We start from the raw sequence: 24,819 nt of genomic DNA, 5'->3' as shown, positions 1-24,819 counted from the left end.
TGAACATAAATCTCAAGGGAAATTCTTCCAGGATATCTCCTGGGATAACTTGTGTTCTTGTAGCACAAAGTAGCACAATTCCCAAACTACAGGCGTGAGTCCCCTTAGAGGAACACATACAAAGATGATACTGATCCATCATTACTTTTCAAATCTCCACAAGGGATTCTGGGGAACAGTCAGGGTGGAAAACAATCTTGTGTGAGGAGGATGAGCAACCAATTCTATTGTCTATCTATTGTGACAGATTTCTTTCCTTGGGTATGAAAGGCTTAACAAGGTCCTGTGAGCTTGAAACAGCATAAAAGTCAGCTCAGAAAGAAAACTTTCCCAATGGACCCTTCCTCAGCCACCTTGGAAGCTGCATCTCGTCCAGTGGGGTTTGTCCAGCACCCACTTTTCTGAGATTCTACTGACAGGAGGAGCACGGCTGGATTTCAGGTTGGTTTGAAGTAAATTTGGTGTTCAGTTAATCCCCCAAAGAAATAGGACAGTGGTCAAAATATGTAGTGATATGGCTTTAGGCAATGGGGTAAAGATTCTTTAATTTTTTAAAATTTACATTTCTATTGTTTTTCTTTTTTTTACTGAGGTATCATTCAGTTATAATATTAGATAAGTTTTATGTTTACAACAGTATATTTCTATAAAGCAGAAACTGACACACCATTGTAAAGCAATTATACTCCAATAAAGATATTTTAAAAAAACATAAATTGTTAAAAACAAAACAAAACAATATATTTCAACTCCTGTACACCACGCACCTGCTCAGGACCAAAAACTTGGTTTCCGTCTGTTACCATCCTGTGGACCCATTTTACCCATTGGGCCTTCCGCCTGCCACTTCCCCTCTGGTTTCCAGTATTCTGTCTTGTGCATCTATGTGTTTGTTTTGGTGCCCTTTGGTTTCATCATTAATTTTTTTCTTTCTTTATTTTTTCTTGTAATTTTTTTGTATTCCACATATGGGTAAAGTCATAACGTGTTTGTCTTTTCTGCCTGTCTTTTTTTTTTTTTTTTTCTGCCTGTCTTATGTTGTTAGCATGATACCCTCCAGGTCCCACCATGTTGTGGAAAATGGCAAATTTCATCTGTTTTATGACTGAATAGTGTTCCATTAAATACCTACTACCTCTTCTTTACCTGCTTTTCCATTGATGACCACCTATCTCAAGGAGTGTACTGTCGCTGTTTTCTTCTAGCATTTTTACAGTTTCAGGTCTTTTATTCAAGTATTCATGCGTTTTGAGTTCAGGTTTGTGTATGGCGTGAGTTCATGATCTTGATTCTTTATTTTTAAGGGTAATTCTGAAAACAGAAACTGATACAATACATCGTTCTTCACACTATTTATTACAAGAAGATGAAAATTCAGAGGGCATGTAAATTAGCATTCTGATTTATGTGGGGAACTGAAACAGCAGTTATCAAAACAAGGTGGGATTTTCTATAGGCACTGAAAGCCTAAATAATGGATCTGTTCATTCTTAGCTGAAACCTCTTTGTCTTTCATTAACAGAAACTAGATAAAAAAGAAACACTGAAGAGAAAAGATTTAAAGCTCAGCTGTGAAGCTTCTAGTTTAATAGAGGAGAAAATGTTTCTCCTAAGTGAATATGTACTTGAAAATGGCCTGCTCTGATGTCCGATGGGAAAGTCGAATTTTCAAGAAGTAAGCATAGCTTCCTTTGATTTTCAAATGCATGTACCACAATATTAAACGCAGCTTTCTCATCACATAATTATTTGTTCCATGTGGGGAAATGTTACCTTTCTTTTTCCTATCTATTTTTTATCAGGACATGGATGGTGTTGATGGCTGCAGGATAACATGAGCGTACTGGATGCCATAGGACTTGACACCTCATTGTGATTAAATAGTAAATTTTATGTCATGCATGTTTTACCACAGTAAAAATTGTGATTCTCAGAAAAAATAAGCATATGCAAAAATGTTTAATTTTCTTTCAGATCATAATTTTTCTTAAAAGTATGTACAGGTGTCCCTCTAGTTTTAAAATGCATGATAACAATAAATCACAATGTATAAACCTTCCTTAGAGACAGGGTAAGAAAAAAGGGGATTGATATCTTTCCTTGGCTACAAATGTCTTAACAGGGTCACGTGACCTGGAGTAGTATAACAGTAAGCAAGAAAAGGACCCTTCTCCCATGGACCCTTCCTCAGGCACCTTGGAACCCACACTGTGTCCAGTGGAGTTTGTCCAGCACACATATTTCTGATGATCTACCAACAGGAAGTACCCAGCTGGATTTCAGGTTGATTTGCTGTATATTTGGTGTTCATCTTGTTCCTCAGGTAACAGGGCAGTGGTAAAGATAATGATGTGGCTATGGGCAAAGGATATAGATTCTTTAATTTCTTTTCAATTTACTGTTCAGTAGACTCTTTTAATGAGGTATTTTTTGGTTATAATATTAGATAAGTTTTATGTGTATGACAATATATTTCAACTCCTGTACCAGGCTGGATTTCAGGTTGTTTGATTTTATTTGGTGTTCAACATATCCCCTAGAGAAACAGAACTCTAGACAAAATATGTATAGATGTGGCTATAGGCAATGAGTCATGGATGATTTAATTTTTAATGTAATTATTTTTCTATGGTATCATTGGGTTATAATATTACATGTTTTATATGTATAAAAATATATTTCAACTCCAGTATGCCATAAAACTGATCAGCACCAAAAACTTAGGTTTTTTCTTTTGCCATCCTGTGGACCCATTTTACTCATTGGCCATCCCCCTGCTGCTACCCTCTGATATCCACTACCCTGTTGTGTGAATATGTGTTTGTGTCATTTACTTTCTTCTTTAATTTTTTTACTTATTTGCTTTTTGTTTGTATACAGTGTTCCACATATGAGTGAAGTCGTAAGGTATTTGTCCTTTCTAAATGTGTCTTCAAGACATTATTAGAGTAAAGGTGATACGTAACCTGGATTGGTTAAGAAAAAAACCTCATCAAGGTCATGTGACCTGGGAGCAGACTCAAAGGCAGAGTGAAAGTGAAGTTCCCCCACTGACCTGTCCTCAGCCCCCTTCAAAGGTGCACAGAGTATCCAGCACCCACCATTCTGAGCATCTACTGACAGATAAGAGGTACACAGCTGAGATTCAGGTTGTTTGATTTAAATTTGGTATTCAGCTTGTCTGTCAGAGAAATCCGACAGTAGACAAAATATGTACTGATGTGGTTTAAGCAATGGGGTGCAGATGCTTTAATCTTTTAATTTAATTATTTTTGTAGGGTATCATTCGGTCAAAATGTTAGATAAGTTTTATGTGCACAAAAATATATTTCAACCCAGTATACCATTAAATTGCTTAGCACCAAAAACTTAAGTTTTTTTGTTACCATCCTGTGGACCCATTTTACTCATTGGCCACCCCCCTGAACGTATCCTCTGATATCCATTGCTCTGTTCTGTGAATATATGTGTTTGTTTTTGTGTCATTTGTTTTCCTCTTTAATCTTTTTTTACTTATTTGCTTTTTGTATTTGTGTTTAGTGTTCCACATATAAGTGAATTCATAAGATATTTCTCTTTTCTAAATGTGTCTTCAAGACATTGATAAATACAAGGTGATATATAATGTTGATTGGTTAAAAAAAAAAAAAACACCTCATCAAGGTCATGTGACCTTAGAGGAGTATAAAGTCAGCAGGAAAGGGAAATTCCTTCCTCAGCCACCCACAAAGCTGCATCTCCTCAGGTAGAGAGTGTCCAGCACCCACCATTCTGAGCATCTACTGACAGAGGAGAGGTATCCAGCTGAGTTTCATGTTGTGTGATTTAAATTTGGTGTTCAGCTAGTTCCTCAAGGAAACAGGACAAGAATAAAATTACGTAGTGATGTGGCTTTAGGCGGTTGAGTATCGATTCTTTAACTTCTTTTTAATTTAATTAAAAAAATTTTTTAACTTAGGTATCATTCCATTATAATATTAGTAAGTTTTATGTGCACAGCAACGCATTTCAGTTTCTGTGTACCATACACCTTCTCAGCACCAAAAATGCAGTTTTCCTCTGTCACCATCTAGCTGCCCCATTTTGCCCATTTTGCCTCTGCCCGTGGCTTCTCCTCTGATTTCCACTACTCGGGTCTGTGTATCTTTGTATTTGTTATCGTGTCAATTTTTTTCTTCCTTAAAGTTGTTTTTACTTATTTTCTTTTTGTTTGTTAGTTTTTTGTGTTCCACACGTGAGTGAAATCACGAATTATTTCTTTCTCTTAACATGTCTTCAGACGTGGTTAGACCAAAGGTGACAGATGACGTTGATTGGTTAAGCAACCCTTAACAAGGTCATGTGACCTTGGAGCAGTATCAGGTCAGCTAGGAAAGGAAGCTCCCCCTTGACCCGTCCTCAGCCCCCTTCAAAGTTGCATTCCTCCACCCACCTCCCTGATACTCTCCTGACAGAGAGGAGGAGCACAGCTGGACTTTAGGATAGTTTGCTTTAAATTTGTGTTCAGCATATCCCTCAGAACAAGAAGTCCATAGTGAAGATATGTAATGATTTGGCCTGGCAATAGGGTAAGGTGTCTTTTTTTTTTTTTTTTTTTAATTTATTTTTGGCTGTGTTGGGTCTTTGTTGCTGCGTGCGGGCTTTTCTCTAGCTGTGGCGAGTGGGGGATACTCTTCATTGCGGTGCGCGAGCTTCTCATTGCGGTGGCTTCTCTTGTTGCAGAGCACCAGCTCTAGGTTCACGGGCTTCAGTAGTTGTGGCACATGGGCTTCAGTAGTTGTGGCTCATGGGCTCTAGAGCACAGTCTCAGTAGTTGTGGCTCACAGGCTTACTTGCTCCGCAGCATGTGGGATCTTCCCAGACCAGGGCTCGAACCCATGTCCCCTGCACTGGCAGGTGGGTTCTTAACCACTACGCCACCAGGGAAGTCCCAAGGTGTCTTTATTTTTATAATTTTATTTTTTAAATTGCGTTAACAGTGGGTGTCAATATTAGATGTTTCGTTTGTACAGTATTACATTTCAAATTTTGTAAACCTTAACACAGGCTCACCACCAAAATTTTCCTCTCCCACTGTCACTACACATTTGACCACCTTTACCATTGTGCCTTGGCCCTTGACGTTTCCTCCCTGGTATCCACTACTCTGTTCTGTGAATCTATATGTTTGTTTTTGTCATTTGGTTTGTTCACCGATTTGTTGGTTTCTTTCCTTTTTGTTTGTTCTTACTATTCTACGCAAGAGTGAAGTCCTTTGGTATTCACCTTCGGTCTCTGACTTTCTTCTTTAGCATCATAACAATAACTTCTATCCATATTCTGGAAAATGACAAGATTTCAACTTTTTTTTATGGCTGAAAAGATTTCCATAGAATATACATACTCTTGTTTCCTTATCCCTTTTTCCATTGATTGGGAACTATGTCAAGGAGCATATATCTTTTGTTTTCTTCTAGGAGGTTTACAATTTCAGGTCTTATCTTCAAATCTTTCATCAATTTTCAGTTGAGTTTTAAGTATGGTGCCAGATAATGATCTAGATCATTTAACTTCAGTAGCAGTTTTGAGAACGGAGGCTGAAAAAATATATCCTTCTGAATGCTCTTATTACGTGAAGATTCAAATTCTAAGGAATTTAGCATCCTAGCATTCTGACTGATGTGGGGCACTGGATGAGCAGTTATGAAAACTTGGTGGGATTGTCTGTAGGCATTGAAAGCCTAAAAAATTATTCATTCATCCTCAGTTGAAACATGTATTTCACATTTTATTAACTAAGTAAAAGTGAGACACTGAGGGTGAAGGATTCAGAAAACAGTTCAGACCCTGCATTGTGCCCCGTCTAAGCTAGCAGAGGAGAAAATTATTGTGTTACGTGAATTTGTATTTGAGAATTGCCTTCTCTGATGTCAGATGCGAGAGCCCAGTTCTCAAGGAGTTATCAAACTTATGTTTGATTTTCAAATGCCTGGGCGTCAATATTAAATGTGGCCTTTCCATAGCATAAGTATTTCTGTACGTGTGGGGAAATCTTTTCTCACTCTTATCTCTTAGACTGTGATACATGTAACCAAAGTCTCTAACTTCAGTCTCAAGGATGCAAATCCAAATTCACAGTCTGCCTAAAACTTCTAACCAAGTCAGGGCCCTCATCTGTGGGTAGGTATCTGGAGAGAACGGAGAAATGTCTGGGCAGAGAAGTCAAAGTATCAGAAACCTGGATTTCCTTAGTGGTCGTGAGGTTTCATGACCCCATTTGTGTAGAGGGGGCAGGGGTGACTTGTATGAATATGACGGTTTTCTCTTTCTTTTTACAGAGGAAATCCAAAAATTAAGATTGGCGAGAAGCACCGAGGAGGTGGGGAACATGGCCGGTCGTTACAGACAGCTGGGTCCCTGCAAACTCTCTCAAGCCCAGCAAGTGAGGAAGCAAAACCCGGGTGCAGGAAGACAGGTGGCTCCCCCGCCAAAGGACGAAGACCCCAGGGTAAGTGGAGGCATGGACTCCGGAAACAGGGTCTGGGCCTGGAATACCTGGGTCCATAACTCCCTTGTCCAGCCCCATCCAAAGACAGCTGCCTTGGGACCTCATCCCCAGGGAGACCAGGCCGTTCAGAGATGGGGCTGGACCCTCCTTAGTGTGATGTCTGGCCTGCTTTTCTCCAAATCCTTCAATTGGGGTCTTGCTGTGCACACTTGGAGCACCAGCCCTTCCTCCTTTGGTGCTGCCTGGCAAAGGCTTTGGGAAGCACCACAGTATCACAAATATCCTGGCACCCAAGGGGCCGTGTGCTTCTGTCCTTTCTCCAGAACCAGTGTCATCCCCCTCAATCTGTCCTTGTGTTCACTTTGGACATGCGCCTGTGAGTTCTGCTGACTCACTGACCTTGTTCTCCTCCACCCACAGGTGAAGTGTAGGGACTGCGGAGCCTTTGGACACAAAGCGAGTAGCCTCAGGTGCCCCATGAAGCGCTGGCATGGGGCCCTGGCCCCCCAGCCCTTGGGCTCCAAACTCGGCAAGGAGAACCTGGAACCACGGAAGCTGCAGGACCTGCAGACCCCCGGGACCCCTAACACGGCTGAGAGAGAGAAGAGTGAAAGGCAAAGGTGAGCAGTGGGGTGGGTGGTACCCAAGCTTTGGGCTGAAATCGCTGGAGACGGTTCCTCTCCTTCTCTACACTGGGTGCTGAGCCATCTCTAGACATGACAGGGAAAATGGGGAAACAGGAGCCATGTCCTGAGGGGGTCACACTCAGGAGCTCATAATATGCCTTGAAGTCACTGAGGGGTGTGGAGAACACATGCAGTTTTGCACCTGACAGGCCCCAAAGCCATAGGGACAAATAGACAGAACTTCCTGGGAAACCCAGGAGGGAACCCTGGAGTTGGGGGAAGGATATGAGCGGGGTAGGAGTCTGCACCAAGCACAGGGATTCAGGTCCAGTGTCACCCCAGGACTTGGAAAGGGTCTGGGCCACAGCACCGTTGGTCCCAATTGTGACAAGGAAATTGGGTTTCTGCCCCTTAACGTGGTTTGTTTTGCAGGAAAGAAGAGCAGCAGAGGAAGCTGCTTCAGAGATTTCCCAGGAAACCCCAAGGGTGGCGGCAGCGGTACTGGAAGGAGGGGACAGAGTCCTGCCACTACCTGAGGGTCAGTCTCCCGGTTCCCACGCTTTCTCCTTCTGGGGTAACCCAACTGGCCTCAGTCCCCTTCTGTGGGAGGGAGCGGGTCACGTTCTTTTCCAACCAATGGGATCATTTAGAATACTTTTCAGATGCCATTTTCCTCGGTTTCTTTGATTTTGCATTCTTACTTGCATGGCTGGCAAGAATATGCTGTTTGGTAAATGGAAGTGATTGTATCAGCCGCATTCCATAAGCAGAATCCTTTAAGTCCGAACACAAATCTGTAAATTGTGGTTCATCCTCCAAAACTGGCCATCAGAACTTATTTTGCCATCAAAGTGCCTGCAAAACACCAAGTTGTGTGCAGTCCTCGGAAGGGGGTATACAAAAAGCTTGTTTCCACTTACTTAACAGGAGACATTGTTAAACTCTTTCTATGTGCCTATTTGATGTATAAATGTCTCAAGGTGATATCGTAACTTTCTTTTTCATGAGCACCACTGAGGTTGAGTATCTCATCACATACAATTAATTCCTATGAGATGGGTTTTGGTTAATTTTAATTTTTTCTGGATGGAGAGAAGATTCTCACGTCTGGCCTTTCTGTATGTTCTTCTCCTACAGCATCCAAACATGCCCATGCTCATCCAGGCATTCAAGAGGAAACCCCTCCAGGATCCAGATCTCCCAAGTAGGTCACCTGTCAGGAAAGATGAAGGGAAATCCACCCACCCTGCAGTGTCTCTCATCAGCAGAAGTTTGGTCCAGGACTCCAAAAGCAGCATCAAGGCCCCAGGCAAGAGATCTGCCCAGATCCCCACCCAGACATGTCTGAACCCCCCAAAGAAACCTAGACTCAGCCCCATCCAGACTCCCCAGAAGAGCACTCTGACAGCAGATATGGGGGCTTTCCAGAATCTCCCTCCTCCACCCAGTACAACTGGACATGGACCCATAGTGACCCCCCAAGTCAGCAGGAAGACACCTGCCCAGGGGCAAAGCCTTGTCCTCCAACCTCCACTGGACAGATCTCGCCCCAATAGTGTCCAAGCCTGCGCCAGAGACCACCCTCCACCCACCAGCCACGTTCCCGGCCAGCCTCTCAGGATGCTCTTCGTGAGAGTAGACGAAGGCTGGTGGAGCTGCAGGTACGTGGCGCCTCCCGCCTTGCCTGGTCCTGAGCAGTCAGCCCCTCCTGCTCAGAGCCCTCCCACTGGCAAGGAGCCTGAGGGGCACTGGGCCCCTGGCCCCCGGAGTGTCCTCTACGATGACCTTCAGGTGTCTTCTTCCTCTGAAGACGGCGACTGGGAGGGACACGCCTATGGCAACTAAGACTTGTCCTCCAGCCCCAGGTGCCCTGGAGGTGACTGTGGACTTGAGGAGGGGGAGTCACAAGGAGCAGCTGTTCCTGGAGAAGCAGCGACCCCCACCCCTGGGGGGCGAAAAGACGGTGGAAACCCAGACAAGCCCCAGGGACACACACGTGCACGCACTGCACTTTCTCCTGATGGAACTAGAGTCATCTGTTAAATGGTGCTTATCGCACAGGAATGTCAAGTTGTTTGTCAGCCTGAATCTATTTTAAGTAATTGAGGCAAATTCTAGGAGTAACTTTTAGCTATTGTGTAAATAGGAAGCTATGGTAGTAATCTGCATTTGGTGCAAACGTCTGAACTTTTGGAACCTGGCTAAAGGGCCCAACTCTGTGCTTTGCAGAAGGTCAGCAGTGCCCTGTCCTGAGATGAGACTCGTGGACTCTGTGGAGACCTTCACTGTAAATCATGGTGGGGACACTCCCACGGCTCTGCTTCTTATGTTTCATTGAATGTTACTATAAAGCTTTGTTTTCAAAATTTCTTTCAATTTTAATAAAGTTCTACCGTATAAGACACGTTGTACGTGGTTTTTATCTCTAAGCCTTGAAGATCATCTTAACGTCTATTTTTACTCAGATAGATTTTGTGGAGACTTCCCTGGTAGACCAGTGGTTAAGAGTCCCTGCTTCCAATGCAGGGGGCGCGGGTTCGAGCCCTGATCAGGGAAGTAAGATCCCACATGCCGTTCGGCCAAAGAACAACAACAAAAAAGAAAAAATAAGATGGATTTTGTAACTGAAGGGAAAGGGGAGCTTGGGACGACCTAAGGCTTATTAAAAATACAGAATCTCCAGCCCTCCCAGGTCCACGGGTCAACATATGCACATTAACAATGCACCGTGTCAATCCCCTGCATGGACGATGTGATAACGTGTAGGCTGCCTTATTCTCACACCGGGCCACACCGGACTCAGTCGATGAATCTTAAGAGGTGCATAAGCCTGAATCCTACTTCAAAAGGTATGAGTTTATGTTGTCTGTTTTGAGGCCCGGGCATTGGGATTGTAGCTGCTCTGGAGATGATTATATCATCTGGTTTGAGAACCACTGGAGGTGGTGGCAGTGAAATCACCTACGTCACATGCTGCCTCTGTTCTCTAACAGAAAGAGACCTGAGCAGGTCCAAGAAAATGCACCGAGCTGTGTAGAGAGGGCTTCCCGGGAAGAGCAAACCAGTTCCTACCTCCACACAACAACTGTTTGGGGAGAGCATCTTCATTCCGTAGAAGCCTGCACCTCAAGGACAGCGAGCTGCTGGCTGAAGGCACAAGGTTGTTCAAATACGGGGAAAACAGAGCTGGTACACTCGGGGCCATGCCCAGACCTGCTGGAACTTCTGAAATGACCTTTCTCTTTGTGACCTGGGTCTGACCCTATTCATTATACTCCCTTATCTCATGACCTCAATCCTGTCCCAGTACTTTCTTACAGATTCTCACAAAACAAAACACCATTGATCCTTACTTCTGGCATTTCAAAGGGTGTGAATAGGCCCTGACAAATGTTCTATGTTATGGAATCCTCTGAGCATCACAGGATTAAAGAAGAGGAGCCTGCCACAGTAGCCATCTGGGGTTGGAACTGTGAGGGATGGGCTCTGTATTCTCGGACCTGCGAATACAGGGGACAGGGTTTCAGGACACAGGATGGGTTTAGTGAGACAGCATTGATCCGGGGCTCAATCGAAACACGTGTTGTCAGTTTTGAGAAGATGGTGCTCCTTCCATCTACCCAGGTGACGGCACACAGCTCATTATCCATACTCGACCCAAAATATTCAGAGTAAGCAAAAAGAGGTTCAACAATCTCCTACTTTCAAAATAAAAATAATCTTTCAAATAGTCCAGGGAAGAAACATAATGAAAAATGTGAAATGACAATATATTTAGAAAAAGTAAAAAAGTATGAGATACCATCCAGATTTTTAAAAAGGTATTTGAATTTATAACTCATCTCAAGATGTGTGAAATAGAACACGTGGCAAATAAAGAATGAGAAATAATGTATACAGGTGATATTGTATAGATATTAGATATACACAGTAGCACGTGTTCTTTTCAAGGAATTCCTAAGCCCTCCATCCTCACTGACCACGTCCTGGCCCCGTGAGGTCCCCGGAGCTGAGCCCTGTGTGGAGTCTCTGCCTCCTGAGGGAATGGACAAAAGACATGGAAAATACGTTCTGAAATCTTTAGTGTGAAACAGTGCATTCCTTCCAGGCCGAGAAGGAGTTTCCCGTTAGTTTCCATCTAAACAAAGGTTTCTAATTGCTGGAAGTAGCACAGTCCTGGAGCCAGAATTTCCCAGATCCAGGTGTAGATGGGTTTGTTTCTCCCCAAGGCCTCCGTCCATGTCGAGCTGACAGGAGCTGACTTGCTGTCCTCACATGGCCTTTCCTCTTGCTCAGACCCCTGGTCTCTTCTCGTACTTCTAAGGGCACAGGTCAGGTTGAATTAGGGCCTCACCATAAGGCCACCAGATTAAGGTAATCACAGCTCTAACTGTTAGCTCTCCGTGTAAAGTCACATTCTTTTTTTTTTTTTTTTTTTTTTTTTAAAGGATTTTCTTATTTATTTATTTATTTATTTATTTATTTTTGGCTGTGTTGGGTCTTCGGTTCGTGCGAGGGCTTTCTCCAGTTGCGGCAAGCGGGGGCCACTCTTCATCGCGGTGCGGGGACCGCTCTTCATCGCGGTGCGCGGGCCTTTCTCTATCGCGGCCCCTCCCGTCGCGGGGCACAGGCTCCAGACGCGCAGGCTCAGCAATTGTGGCTCACGGGCCCAGCTGCTCCGTGGCATGTGGGATCCTCCCAGACCAGGGCTCGAACCCGTGTCCCCTGCATTAGCAGGCAGACTCTCAACCACTGCGCCACCAGGGAAGCCCTAAAGTCACATTCTGATGTACTAAATGTTTGAGCTTCAACATGTGAACTTGGGCAGGAGCACAAAGTTCATTATACATACTTGACAGAAAATATTCAGAAAAAGAAAGGGAAAACGCGTTAAACTATGTAATATTTTCAGACGAAAAATCATCTGTCAACTGTCTCAAGGAAAAAAGATAATTCCACTCCTGGGTATATATCTCAAGAAAAGGAAAACGCTAATTGCAAAAGATACATGCACGTCCCGTATTCACAGAAGTATTATTATAGGAGCCAAGATATGGAAACAACCATAGTGTCCATCCAGAGATGAATGGATCTTTATCCATTTTTATCCACACATATCCGTATGTGGATCTTTATCCACACATATCCATATGTGATACATATGCATAATGCAACTACTCAGCCATAAGAATGAATGAAATCTTGCCATTTGCAACAACGTGGATGGACCTGGAGGGTATTATGTTTAGTGAGATAAGTCAGACAGAGAAAGACAAATACTGTATGATAACACTAATATGTATAATCTAAAAAAAAAACCAGAACAGAAACAGACTCACAGATATAGAATACAACTACTGGTTACCATTGGGGAAGGGGAAGTGGGAGGGGCAAGATAGGGGTTGGGGATTAAGAAGTATTGATACAGGGGCTTCCCTGGTGGCACAGTGGTTAAGAATCCGCCTGCCAATGCAGGGGACACGGGTTTGAGCCTTGGTCTGGGAAGATCCCACATGCTTCGGAGCAACTAAGCCCGTGTGCCACAACTACTGACCCTGCACTCTCGAGCCCGCAAACCACAACTACTGAGCCCTCTTGCACCAACTACTGAAGCCCAGTCCTAGAGCCCATGCTCTGCCACAAGAGAAGCCACCGAAATGAGAAGTCCACGCACTGCAACAAAGAGTAACTCCTGCTCACCACAACTAGAGGAAGCCCGCACACAGCAACAAAGACCCAATGCAGCCAAAAATAAATAAATTTTTTAAAAAAGAGGTATTGATACAAACTGCCATGTATAAAATAAGTAAATAAGCTACAAGGATATATGGTACAACACAGGGAATCCAAATTATATTTTATAATAACTTTAAGTGGAGTATAATCTATAAAAAATACTGTATCACTATGTTGTATATCTGAAACGAATATAATATTGTACATCAACTATATTTTAAAACTTAAATGAAAATAAAATAAAGTGTATTTGATTTAAATTATAACATACATTCTGACGTGGCAGGAAAGAATAGGAAAGAGCACAAATCTAGAAATAAATTCCTGAGCTGAGAGGAAAGGCAATTCCTTTCCTTTTTTTAAAAATGTATTTACTATTATTTTATTTTATTTTTTAACATCTTTATTTCTTTCCTTTTATACAGGAGATGGCATGAGTAATGAATGACAGTACAGAGTTCTTTAAATCTTTTTTTTTTTTTTTTTAATGAGGATCTTGAATCAGATGCGTATGTTTGATTGATTGATTGATTGATTGATTTTGGCTGTGTTGGGTCTTCGTTTCTGTGCGAGGGCTTTCTCCAGTTGTGGCAAGCGGGGGCCACTCTTCATCGCGATGCGCGGGCCTCTCTCGTTGCGGAGCACAGGCTCCAGACGCGCAGGCTCAGCAGTTGTGGCTCACGGGCCCAGCCGCTCTGCGGCATGTGGGATCTTCCCAGGCCAGGGCTCGAACCCGTGTCCCCTGCATTAGCAGGCAGATTCTCAACCACTGCGCCACCAGGGAAGCCCGAGTTCTTTAAATCTTATGGTGGAAAGTACCTACATCCAAAAATATCTATTTCATTTGGGAAATAGGTTATATATAATCTGAGGGACATAAGAGAAAAGGATGAGTCCTTGGAGATTGAGGGGTAATGGAGAGGTTTGAAATACTCTTTTTTTTTTTTTTAAAAAAGTTAAGTATATTTGATTTACCTTAATATACTAGCTTCAGGTGAAATATTCTTTAATGTGTATGGGAGATGGAATTGAAATGCACGAGATAATAGGATTGCCAGGCATTGTATGAGGTACAAGCAAAATGTCCTCAGATACAATGAAATAGTCACCATGTCCACTGGTTTAATTTTTTCCATTTGGGAACCAGGAATTTTAAACTTAAACAGCCATCTCCACACCCGTAAGATTGCCACTCAAATGTATAAATCAATTGTGAATGACATGGAAGAAAAATTATCTACAATAGTTTACTATGTAGGAACATTTGTATGGATTTCCCCACTAACCAAGAAATAAAGTATAAAATTGTCTTCCCATTTTCTTTGCATAGTTAATAGATTCTTAACATGTTCTTGAAAGTACTACGTGGCCAGTGCTTTAAGAGTCATGTTCTGCATCCCAGCAATATATCTTATTTTGTCACCTCATTATTTATATTTCACATTTTCATAGTTCCTTATCTTGCATTTTATTTTTAATTCCGGATTTCTCCCAGGGAATCCCAGCTTCATTTCCACAGAATCCCCATGTGTCTGATACCCTGTTATTCTGAAGACACAGAATGGTTCCCAGTATAGAGAATGCACTCAACAGTATTTACAGATGAAGAGGGGAATGAATGGATCTTCTCACTATCCCTGGACAATGATCTTACATCTTTGCTCTCCAACACTGTGTGAGGGTTACAATTTCCTATTAGTCTGGAAAATCCAATCAAAGTGAACAGGGTGTGGCTCACAGACTGAAACCCTATTAGGGTCAGTAACCTTCTGAGAGGGTGGATCCCGGAATGTAGCCCAGATTGGGTTATAAGCTGTTATCCAGGTATAAAGGAAAGTCAGACAGGCAAAGGGATGCATTTGTCCAGAGAAGAAGAAGCTGGACAGTTTGGGGCTTTGGAGGAAGAGAAATTGGCTGCTTGCTCTGGTACTTGCCTCAGAATCCATTTGGCTTCACCAGCTCCTCCAATTTGGGGTTTTGGTGAGTCCTCCAAACTGTGAGATGTGCCTTGGCTTCATTCCATGAAAATGTTGTAAGTCCTGTCTGTCTTTACACTTTTGCCCTATCAAAGCAGCCTCTTGTGGTCTCTGAATCATATTGTGTCAACATTTACTTTGCCACCATCATTTCCTACTCTTGACTGTACATATCCCTTTTTTCAACTCCAAAACTGTTGTATTGAATCTATTTAGCTTTTTTATCTGCCTAACCTAAGATTGTAGACTTGTGCTCTCCCAGTACAGTGACGACCAGCTGCATGTGGCTAGAACATTTAAATTAATGAAATTAAATAGCTAAACTTCACATCCTTGGTAGTGCCAGCCAGATTTCAAGTGTTCTGTCACCACATGTTTGTGACAGTTTCTGTATCATACATTGCATATGTAGAGCATGTTCTTCATCTTGGAAAGTTCTATTGGCTGTTGATCTACATCTGATGTTTTTACTAATTTGTTTCTAAATACTTCATTTTCTGCCTCTCTGAATTAATTTTCTTTTATGGGTTTCATCAAGTGATTTTCTTCATTTCTTATGTGTCTTGAGATAGATTTTTATGTTGAAATAATTATCTCAAGGTAAAATAAATCTCTTGAGATATTTATTTTAATTCTTCCCCCATGTTAATATATATTAACCCCCTTTGATTCCTCTGACTTGTAATTTGGACATAGGTAGGGTTGCCTAGGTTCCATCTTCTTTCTACTTGTAAGGCTGCTCTTTTGCATATGCCTGGGGTTTCCCTGGATATCATAGGGATTTACATATTCTTATTATCAATAGAAGAAAAATTCTAAATGTAAAAAAAGACGTTTCATTTCATCTTCAAATTTGCCTTGAAGGCAAAACCAAAGGTAATCCATGGCCAACTCTTGATTGGTTTTCCTAGGTAGTCCCTCTCACCTTGGATTTTCCCAGGTGCTCTGGATAATCCAAACACTAAACTTTTTCTTGAGTGTGTTTTGGGCATTGTGAATTGTCCTAGATACTTGATTCCTATCCACAGTAAGAAGATGCTGGCATTAACCCAAGGCTTCTCTTTATTTCTGATAGAAAATGATCACTGCACTTTCACTTTGATTGTGGAGGGAGTTCAGGAGAGAAGGAACTTGAGAGCAAATACCTTTAGAAAATATTTCTGTTTCAAGATAGACAGGATGTAATGAGGGGATCGATTGTGCATCATACGGAGAGGTTTCCCCCAAAACTGAGCGATAAAAATGAAGACACAAATAACAGGGAGCTTCTTCTGATTGTGAATGTTAGCGGTCATATTACAGGTAGAATCTAGGTGATCTTTGTTACCCTAAAGGAATTTGAACACAGGACACAGATTGAACAAAATTAAATGACAGCTGATCCTTCTTCTAGATGTGTAACTCTGTCATATATTAAAGTTTTTGGAACCTCTGCATGCCATTGGTAAATAAACCAGTTTCCTGCTAAACCTTAGCCATTCCATATTTCTGAGCATCCTTGACTTAGAGGGTTGAGACAGCCCATGACAGTAACACTGTGACTCGTGTGCTCCTGCTACCTTCTGGAGCAGCGGATGTTAAGGACTAGGCTGGCAGGCTGGGTGCCACGGTTTCTCCAAGTGGAATAAGTCCTTGGTTTAACTGCATCCTGAAATAGGTCCTTGGCTGATTAATATCCATGTAGATGGGGGACAGAAGTAAAAGTCAGGGTTGAGGGAGAGCTGGAAGGCAGTGAGGTTCCAGAGGGCTGCCAGAGGTGTTGGAGAACCACTGTGGGTGCATAAGGGAAAAGAACAAAAAAAAAAAAAAAAAAAAAAAAGATAAAAAAAAAAAGAACAAAAAAAAAAAAAAAGAAAAAAAAAAAAACAAAAAAAGGAAGAGAACGATCTGGGGATTTCCAGGGTTTCCTACAGGAGGAAACCAAACTCTACTCTGGCATGAGTCAGGGCTCCCGAGGGTTTGAATCAAGGAGGACATCGAATGCTTCTGGATGCCCTAGGCTGCTGAACACACAAAATCAATGCTTAGCACATTCTTATTTGCAAACTCTCTGAACTTTGACTTTCTGTATTAGCAACCACAGCTCTAGCTTCTTACATGGGATCTGGGAGAGGAGAGACCGCACCGTGTTCTTAGGATGCACCACTGGTTTCCGTTTGCTGGGCTGGGGTCACACCCAGGTGGAGGTGGGGGGCTCCAATTCAGGTGGGTCTGGAAGTTGTGCACAGGACTGGAGTCTCATGGCTTCTTCTGGAAGTTGTGCACAGGACTGGAGTCTCATGGCTTCTTCTCCATCCTCAGATTTGCCTGCTCAGTGCTTGGATTGTCTGTGAGTGAAATCCCGAGAAAGACTCCTGGCGACTGAGTTGTTGACAATGGAGCCTCTGGTGAGTAGCGACGCCTCCTTCTCCTGAAGCTACACCCCGAGTGCCATTAGCAATCGTTCCCTCATTCACACATTCCACCTCTTAGTAATTAAGCTTTTATTCATATTCGATAACTGGAAGGAATGTGTAGGGGGGAGTATTTTCTTAACTGTGCTTCACAGAAAGGAGAAACAGTACAGTAGGTAGAATAAAATTAGGTTCTCTCATAGAGTTTTGAAAAATTGGAGAAAAACCAATCACTAGGCTTCTTTCATCCCTCAGCATGGAGATGAGATTAGATTACAAGAGAAACAGTGATAACTAAGGTCAAGGTCCCTGAGAAGGTCAAGAATGGGAGTCCTCACGCTGCGCAGCGATGGTCAGGCTAGGTCTGTCCTTCACTCCAGCCACCCGAGTCCCCGGCTTATTCTGCTGAACCATCTGACCTCAGAGTTTGTTATGAACACCTGAGTCCTGTAGTGTTAAGAGAGAGAACACCTCCTGGTACCAAGTTCTGTATGAACCTTGCTCAGTTCTGAGGAATGCTAGGCATTTCTTCATGATCCTCTGACAATTGCATGATTAGTAGAATAGTGTTTTGTATTTAGCGTAGGTTTGCTAGAATGGAAACACTTCATACAATTATCTATTTGATGATTTCAACACTCATAACAAGTAAAGAAAGCAGTTTCTTTTTGGAGAATCAAAGATTCCTCTAGGGACATAATTTAAACCAATAGTCATGTTTTCAAAGTAGCCCATCATGGTTATTGTTTGTCTTGTCATGAATCTGTAGAATTCCTTGAAATTAATAGGGAATAGAAATTGAGTTATGAATTTGCAAGTGAATATTTTACTATCAACTGTCTGGAAGTCCTAATTTCCAGGTTATTGAAAAACTTCCACAATGTATTATAACACACTTCAAGTGATATTTCTGTAAAATAAAGCTTCATGACGTCAGAGTGTGTAGGTGTCCGTGAATGTACCTGAAAGGCAGACACCAGCTCAGCGCTGACAGAGAACTGAGGGGAACCCCCACACAGAGGGTGATCCTTTATCCACCCAGACCCCATCACTTCCTCATCTCAACCCTCCCACTCTGGACAGTGGTAGGGACTGCTCTGTCTAAACCAGAACATCCCTGATGTTTTAGGAATCAGTGACGTTTGAAGATGTAGCAATCAACTTCACCCAGGAAGAGTGGGCCCTGCTGGACACATCCCAGAGAAACCTGTTCAGAAATGTGATGCTGGAGAACATCAGTCATTTGGTCTCCGTAGGTGAGTCTGTCAACACGGATGTACGTGCACCTGTATCCAATCCATTCATTCACTCACTGAACAGGCATTTAGATCAGCTTCCCTGTGTCCCACTCCAAGCCCTTTCTGATTCTTTGGTAGTCCTCATAACTACTTAAGAGGAAGACGTTTCTTTTCACGGCACATTTCATTACCACACTGGAAGGTAATCTTGGCCACATTTCATACCTTTGTTGTTACTCAGTGTTTACACTCAGAACAGAACTGGGGATTCAATGGATATTTTAATGCATAAGTAAATGGATCAAGTATTTTAAAAATGATTTTTCTGTTCTAGTCATTCCATGAAGGCTTGAGACCAGAGTCGTGTATATGACATAATTTTGATGATTCCTGTAAGGCGTATCCTTACTGGCTCCTTTGAAAGTAATATTTAGCCCACTGTAGAGTCTTTTAATCTTTCCCATTTGGAAAACACTGAGGATTCTGTAATCTCTCTTTGAACTTGTGCACAGGCATCAGCCGCTAGAGGGCCTCACTGTGTTTGTTGCTGCTCTGGATTTCCTCCTGGTCTGCTGAAGGACCTTCACTCTTTTGTCTGTTGAAGATGTTGTTGATTGCACTGACCTTCAATTATCTCTTTATTTTCCTCTTTCCCTTACCCTGAACTTGAGCACAGCAAAGGATAATTAGCCCAGACTCAAAATCCAACACTTTTTTTTCTTTTTCAAATCAAACAGGGTATCAGATCAGCAAATCAGATGTGATTTCCCAGCTCGAACAAGGAAAAGAGCTGTGGAGTGAAGCAACAGGATGCCTCCAAGGCCAGAGTCCAGGTAAGAATCAGGGGCCTGTGCTTCACTGCAAGAAAGTTTCAGTCAGTGTGCTAAGTCCTTGGAAACACCAAATGAAAGTTTTATGAAGTGAGCGATATATTCTAAACTGGAGGTGAAGACATTGGGCTGAAATTCTTCATGTTGTTATCATTCTTTGCATCTAGCAATGAAAATTCATATTACTTCCTGCCATTTTCTATTCTTTAAGGAAAAGGGTGCTCGTGCACTTACTGCAGTTAAACTTTCACATAGTGATTCTTGTCCTGATCGTCCCATTTAATGTGTTTTCCATCATTTGCTGACCCGGTGTCTCTCCACCACATTACATTTTTATATTTTAATCCTGTTTTTTTTCTAATAGACAATGACTTTTAAAGTATTTCTACTACCTTGAGTATTTCTTTATTATACACGGTCTCTCCATCAGAGTGCCAATTTTTGAAAGATACTCACATGGACCTTGGTGTTTGTTTACATTTTTATTTCCCTAATTTCATTCTAAAATCTATATTTTTTCCATTTCTTTAGGCAGTGAAAGTCCACTTAGACAACAAGAAATGATATTCATGCAACAAGTCTACAGGAAGCACATATCTCTCACCATGCCAATGGTAAGTTTCATGGGTGGAACACCAGTCATCCAAACGAAAGACCTGGCAGTGGGATAAGTTGGTAATTGAGCACAATTGCTTGTATGTAATTGAGTTGAGATTGAGCTCTTTCTGGGAATATTTTTGGGTAGGCTGAAAGCAGTTAAAAAATTAATATGAGCTCAAAACCACAACATGAGACCTAAGAAAAAGTCAGTTGCACAAACATTGCTCATCTCTTAGTCTTTAGAACAAACTGAAGTCTTCAAAATTAATCTGATATCTGGGTTGGGAAACTATAAAATAGAATGTTTGTGCCTGCAGGGGAGTAACACAACATGTGTATGCACCTGACACTGGAAACATTTTAACAGGAGACTATAACTGACTGATCCTCTAGGGTGTAAATGTAGAGGAATGAGTGTCTGCATAGACGTGGGCGAACCAGTAACAGCCTCCTATCTCTTTCCCAAAGCAGGTTTCTCACACACAAGGGGATCCTGTTGGATGGACTGATTTGAGTGATGAATTTACTCCTAGATCTTCACCTCAACATTCACCAATTCCCTTAAGAAGGAAAAGTACTGTCAGCAAACAGTGTGGAAAATCACTTAGTCAAGGGTCATTCCTTGACGGACAGGATCACATTCACACTAGAGCTAAATCGTATGAATGTCCTCTATGTGGGAAAGTCTTTAGTAGATGCTCTACACTCAGCAGACACAAGAGGATTCACACTGGAGAGAAACCATATAAATGTCATCTATGTGGGAAAGTCTTCAATCAAAGTTCCTCCTTGAAACAACATGAGAAAACTCACACAGGAGAGAAGTGCTATGAATGTCATCAGTGTGGGAAAGCCTTTCTTCAAAGCTCTGGCCTTAGTTCACACAAGAAAATCCACACTGGAGAGAAACCACACATATGTCTTGAGTGTGGGAAGGCCTTCAGTCACAGTTCAGGGCTTAGTTCACACATGAGAATCCACACTGGAGAGAAACCACATCTATGCCTTCTGTGTGGGAAGGCCTTCAGTGAACATGCTAAACTGAGAGAACATGAGAGAACCCACACTGGAGAGAGGCCCTATGAATGTCAGCAGTGTGGGAAATGCTTCAGTCGAGGCTCTTCCCTTAGACGACATGAGGCAACTCAGCACTGGAGAGATAGTCAGGAGGGCCCTCAGGAGACGTCCTGACCTGAGATGACATGGCGTCATACGTGTGAGGAATATGGATGGAACACCAGCATAGCTTTAGCATTTAACCACACCAAGGTTCACACCCACTAAAGAAACTCTGTCTGTAATCAATATGGACGCTCCTTCAGGCATCACACTGCTCAGTCCCGAAAGGCAGCACCTGTGGACGTGGATCCATATGTGCCCCGTCTCTGTGGCAAAGCCTTTAGTCATTGGCCTGACCTCAGGTAACTTAGCAGAACTCATTCTGTAAATACAATATGGGTGTTTTTAGCAACAGCTCCCAACTCTAAAGACCCTAGAGGACTTGAGCAGAGGATAACCAACCCCTAGTTCTTCTTTGATAATTATTGTTCAACACGAGCCAACTCCAGGTAGAGAACCACTAAGACTGTAATGACTGTTAACAAACATTCAGCTGATCACCAGGCTTGATGTGAATGAGAAACTCAGTGAAAAAAATAAACACTAAAACAAGAACAAAGATGTAAACTCTTGAGAAATACCCAAGTATGTTGAGCAACACCAAAGCATACTTATAAATAATTCATTCTGGAGAAGTGAATCAATGTAAAGTCATGAGAAATTCTTTCTTCATACAGCAACCTCTCTGGAACACGTGTGCTCAGACTGTACAACACACCCTCAGTGTCTTCAGTGATCACTTATTTCTTAGTCAACATTAAATTCTCACACTGAGGATGTAGCAATCCTAAAAATCAAAGTGGAGCTACAGCTAGATTTCATATCAGAAAAAACTGACCCTCTGAGTGGGAGGGGGAGCCTGTAAAAGAATCTTTTAACACACATTCAGGCAAATTGTGATTTGCGGAAATACCTCTTCATGAAAATGTGGCATAAAATGGAGAGTGAAGTGATCTAGCAATATAGAATGTAGAGTTTGGAAGAAATTAAAATTTGTGTATAGAATAATAGTTGCAAGTATTCAAACAATAAAGTCTGTGGCTAAAGGAGCCAAGTGTTGGTGTCTGGTTTTCTTTGTGCCCCTGTAAACACAGGGATTCAGGTCTACACCCTCGGAAAGTGGGCAGAGACTCAGCCCCACTCTCTGAGTGTCCCCTTTCTCCACAGCTCTTTCCACACAACTCAGCTCCACTCATTCCAACGTCCCCCTAACCCCATCTACCCTTTCAGGCCCTGGTGGTGACACAGCTCTGATCTTCAGCTCCACTGGTCATGTTTCCCAAAATGTCACGACCCTGGTCAGGCAAGGTTATGGGAAAATCTCAAAGACATCTAGTCCTACACTTTTTGAGGCCCCTCAACATATTTCTGCAGATGGAAACCACCGGGGCCTAAAGAGACAGGCATCTCTGCCCTCACAGACCTCAGAAATCTCTTGTTATTTTGTCCCAAAACCTCTGAATTGAGCTAAGTGGATGAAGAGTTCCTCCCATAATCATACTATCTTATTCAGCTGATTCCTGAATTATGCACCCAGCAGTCTCACTAAAGAGGTACACATACCCCTGCATAAGCTCATGGAATAAATCTCCAGGAATGAAACTCTCAGTGATAACACATTCCAGCTTTTAAAATAATTAGTGCAATATACTTTTCACCAAGAAAAGATGAATGTTCTCACAAAGCGGATCTCCCCACTTTGTGCAGGACTTGGAGTGTTATCCTTCGACACACATCAATATTGAACCTAAATCTCGAGGGAAATTCTTCCAGGATCTCCACTAGGATGACTTGTGTTCTTGTAGCACAAAGTAGCACGATTCCCAAACCACAGGCCTGAGTCCCCTTACAGGAACACATACAAGGATGATATTGACCCATCATTACTTTTGAAATTCTCCACAAGGGATTCTGGGGGACAGTCAGGGTGGAAAAACACATCCTGTGTGAAGAGGATGAGCAAACAATTCTATTGTCGGCCTAAGAAAAAACATGTTTTACCCACAAGCTGTATTCGAATTTAGCTGTACTTATGGGCAACCACCTTATCTGAGACCTATGTGGTGGCTTAGCCAGGAATGCCCTCTTCTGCCCCAATGTGTCTCCAGGAGGGAAGGGCCCGGTGCTGCTGGGGGTGAAGCCTGTGCAGGTGCTGGGACCCCCAGGAATGGTGATGTGCACACTCCCTTCCCAGAGGAGTGCACATCCCACTGGGATTTATCTACACTGACCTAAGCATGTGCCTGTACTGGGCATTCCTAGCTAGACAAGGGATTTCAGAGCTGTTCCCCTAAAACGGTGACAACAGGGGGGCAGCATCTAACAAGGAGGTGTGTTTGGGGGGCACCTTGGCAGCTTGTCTGAGTGGTGGAGGGGCCTGGAGTCAGGAAGAAACCTCTCTGAAGCTTAGTCCCTGGGGGGAACGCAGGGCTCTCTTGGTCGGGCTGACCCAGGCTTCTTCACAGGCTCGGGTGCTGAGAGTGACAGGCCCACGGAGACAAAGTGAGAGTCAGAGTCAGAGAAACAAAGAGAGAAACTCCCAGAGAGAGAGAGACAGAGACAGAGAAGCAGTTGCAGGGCCACTGGGCTCGGCTTAGAACTCCTACCACATAACTTCTCCCACATTCTGTTGCTCAGAGCAAATTGCAGGCTGGCCAAATTCCGGGGATGAAGAAGAAGGTCCAGCCCTTAATGAGAGAAGCGGCAAAGTCACACAGCAGAGCCGTGGGCCCGAGAAGGTGGAAGGAATCTGTGGTGATTTGTTTCAATCTAACTCAAAAGGCTTAGATATGGGGTCAGGTGTTTACACTTTAGTCATACATGATTCTCTAGTTTCCAAGATTTCTGCAGAATCCTCCCCCTTACCCCCTCACACTGCATCACGATCTCTTTCATCCCATGGCTGTGATGTAGAGTGGGAACCACTATTTTCTGAGCTGAGGCTATTCTCCTAGGACAGTATAAACCCCTTTCTCCATGAAGTTTTCTATTTTCTACCTTTCCTTCCAAAAACCCTCCCATAGCTTCGAGGCAGAAGACATGGACTGTAGCTCCTATTCAAACTGCTGCTGTCCCAGGAGAAAGACCTGCCTCCTAACCTTTAAATCACTGGGTTCTTTTTTAACATATGAAAATGGGATACATGTTTATTCTTCAAAAATACCTAGGAATTCAGGAAACATTTTTTTCTAAAACTTGAAACTTTGAGCAAAGTATGGAATACCACAACGATTCCCCCTTTACTCTCAATCGCAATTTCTGTACGTGACTTCAATTTTCTATTCCTTTACTAGTGGAGGAGGGTCCTTCTCCCAGTGTGTCTACATTATGACATACTCTCTTTGCAGGACAACCAGGAAAAGAGCATCTGGAGACTGGAAGTCAATAAAAATGGAGGCCGTAGTACACCAGAGGGAGTGGGCCTCTTAACAATGAGGTATGAAGCTGAAGGTATGGAAACCCAGAACTTAAACCTGCTCCCTTGTATTGATTTAGAGGGAAGAGACTCAAAAGGTTTACAGGGGGTTTGATCATCTGTATCACAGAACTGAGACTCTGAAATGGGGAGAGACATAGAAGATCAGAATTCAAAGTTCTGACCAGAAAACCAGAAACGCATTGAAAAGTGAATGGAAAATTGGTCGTCGGGAAGGGAGGGAAGGAAGCCTCTTAGGATAAACAAACATTCTCTTCAATGAAATAAAGCATTTTGTGAGAATCACATCGAAAATGCAGGGAAGAGCCAAAGGTGTCTGACTCTGAGGTTTTACTTTGGTAAATGGAAAATAATCATGAGTTTTGTAGCTTCACTTGA

The 24,819-nt window shown here is 42.7% G+C and overlaps 2 protein-coding genes across 2 annotated transcripts; both read left to right on the top strand.

Annotated features, from left to right (window-relative positions):
• Positions 1-6,367: 6,367 nt before the first annotated feature.
• Positions 6,368-8,958, top strand: LOC103005062 (putative protein FAM90A26). The gene is made up of 4 exons (XM_057537223.1): positions 6,368-6,487; positions 6,908-7,107; positions 7,546-7,651; positions 8,251-8,958. Exons 1-4 carry the CDS (start codon positions 6,368-6,370, stop codon positions 8,956-8,958), a joined length of 1,134 nt encoding a protein of 377 aa, XP_057393206.1.
• Positions 8,959-14,723: 5,765 nt separating this feature from the next.
• On the top strand, positions 14,724-21,589 carry LOC114238701 (zinc finger protein 705A-like). The gene is made up of 6 exons (XM_057537222.1): positions 14,724-14,829; positions 17,127-17,212; positions 18,348-18,474; positions 19,194-19,289; positions 19,818-19,900; positions 20,358-21,589. Exons 2-6 carry the CDS (start codon positions 17,201-17,203, stop codon positions 21,075-21,077), a joined length of 1,038 nt encoding a protein of 345 aa, XP_057393205.1. The 5' UTR covers positions 14,724-14,829; positions 17,127-17,200; the 3' UTR covers positions 21,078-21,589.
• Positions 21,590-24,819: the final 3,230 nt, after the last annotated feature.

This window comes from Balaenoptera acutorostrata, chromosome 21 (assembly GCF_949987535.1).
Source record: "Balaenoptera acutorostrata chromosome 21, mBalAcu1.1, whole genome shotgun sequence".
Lineage (NCBI taxonomy): Eukaryota > Metazoa > Chordata > Mammalia > Artiodactyla > Balaenopteridae > Balaenoptera > Balaenoptera acutorostrata.
This window is presented reverse-complemented; position numbering and strand designations above follow the sequence as displayed.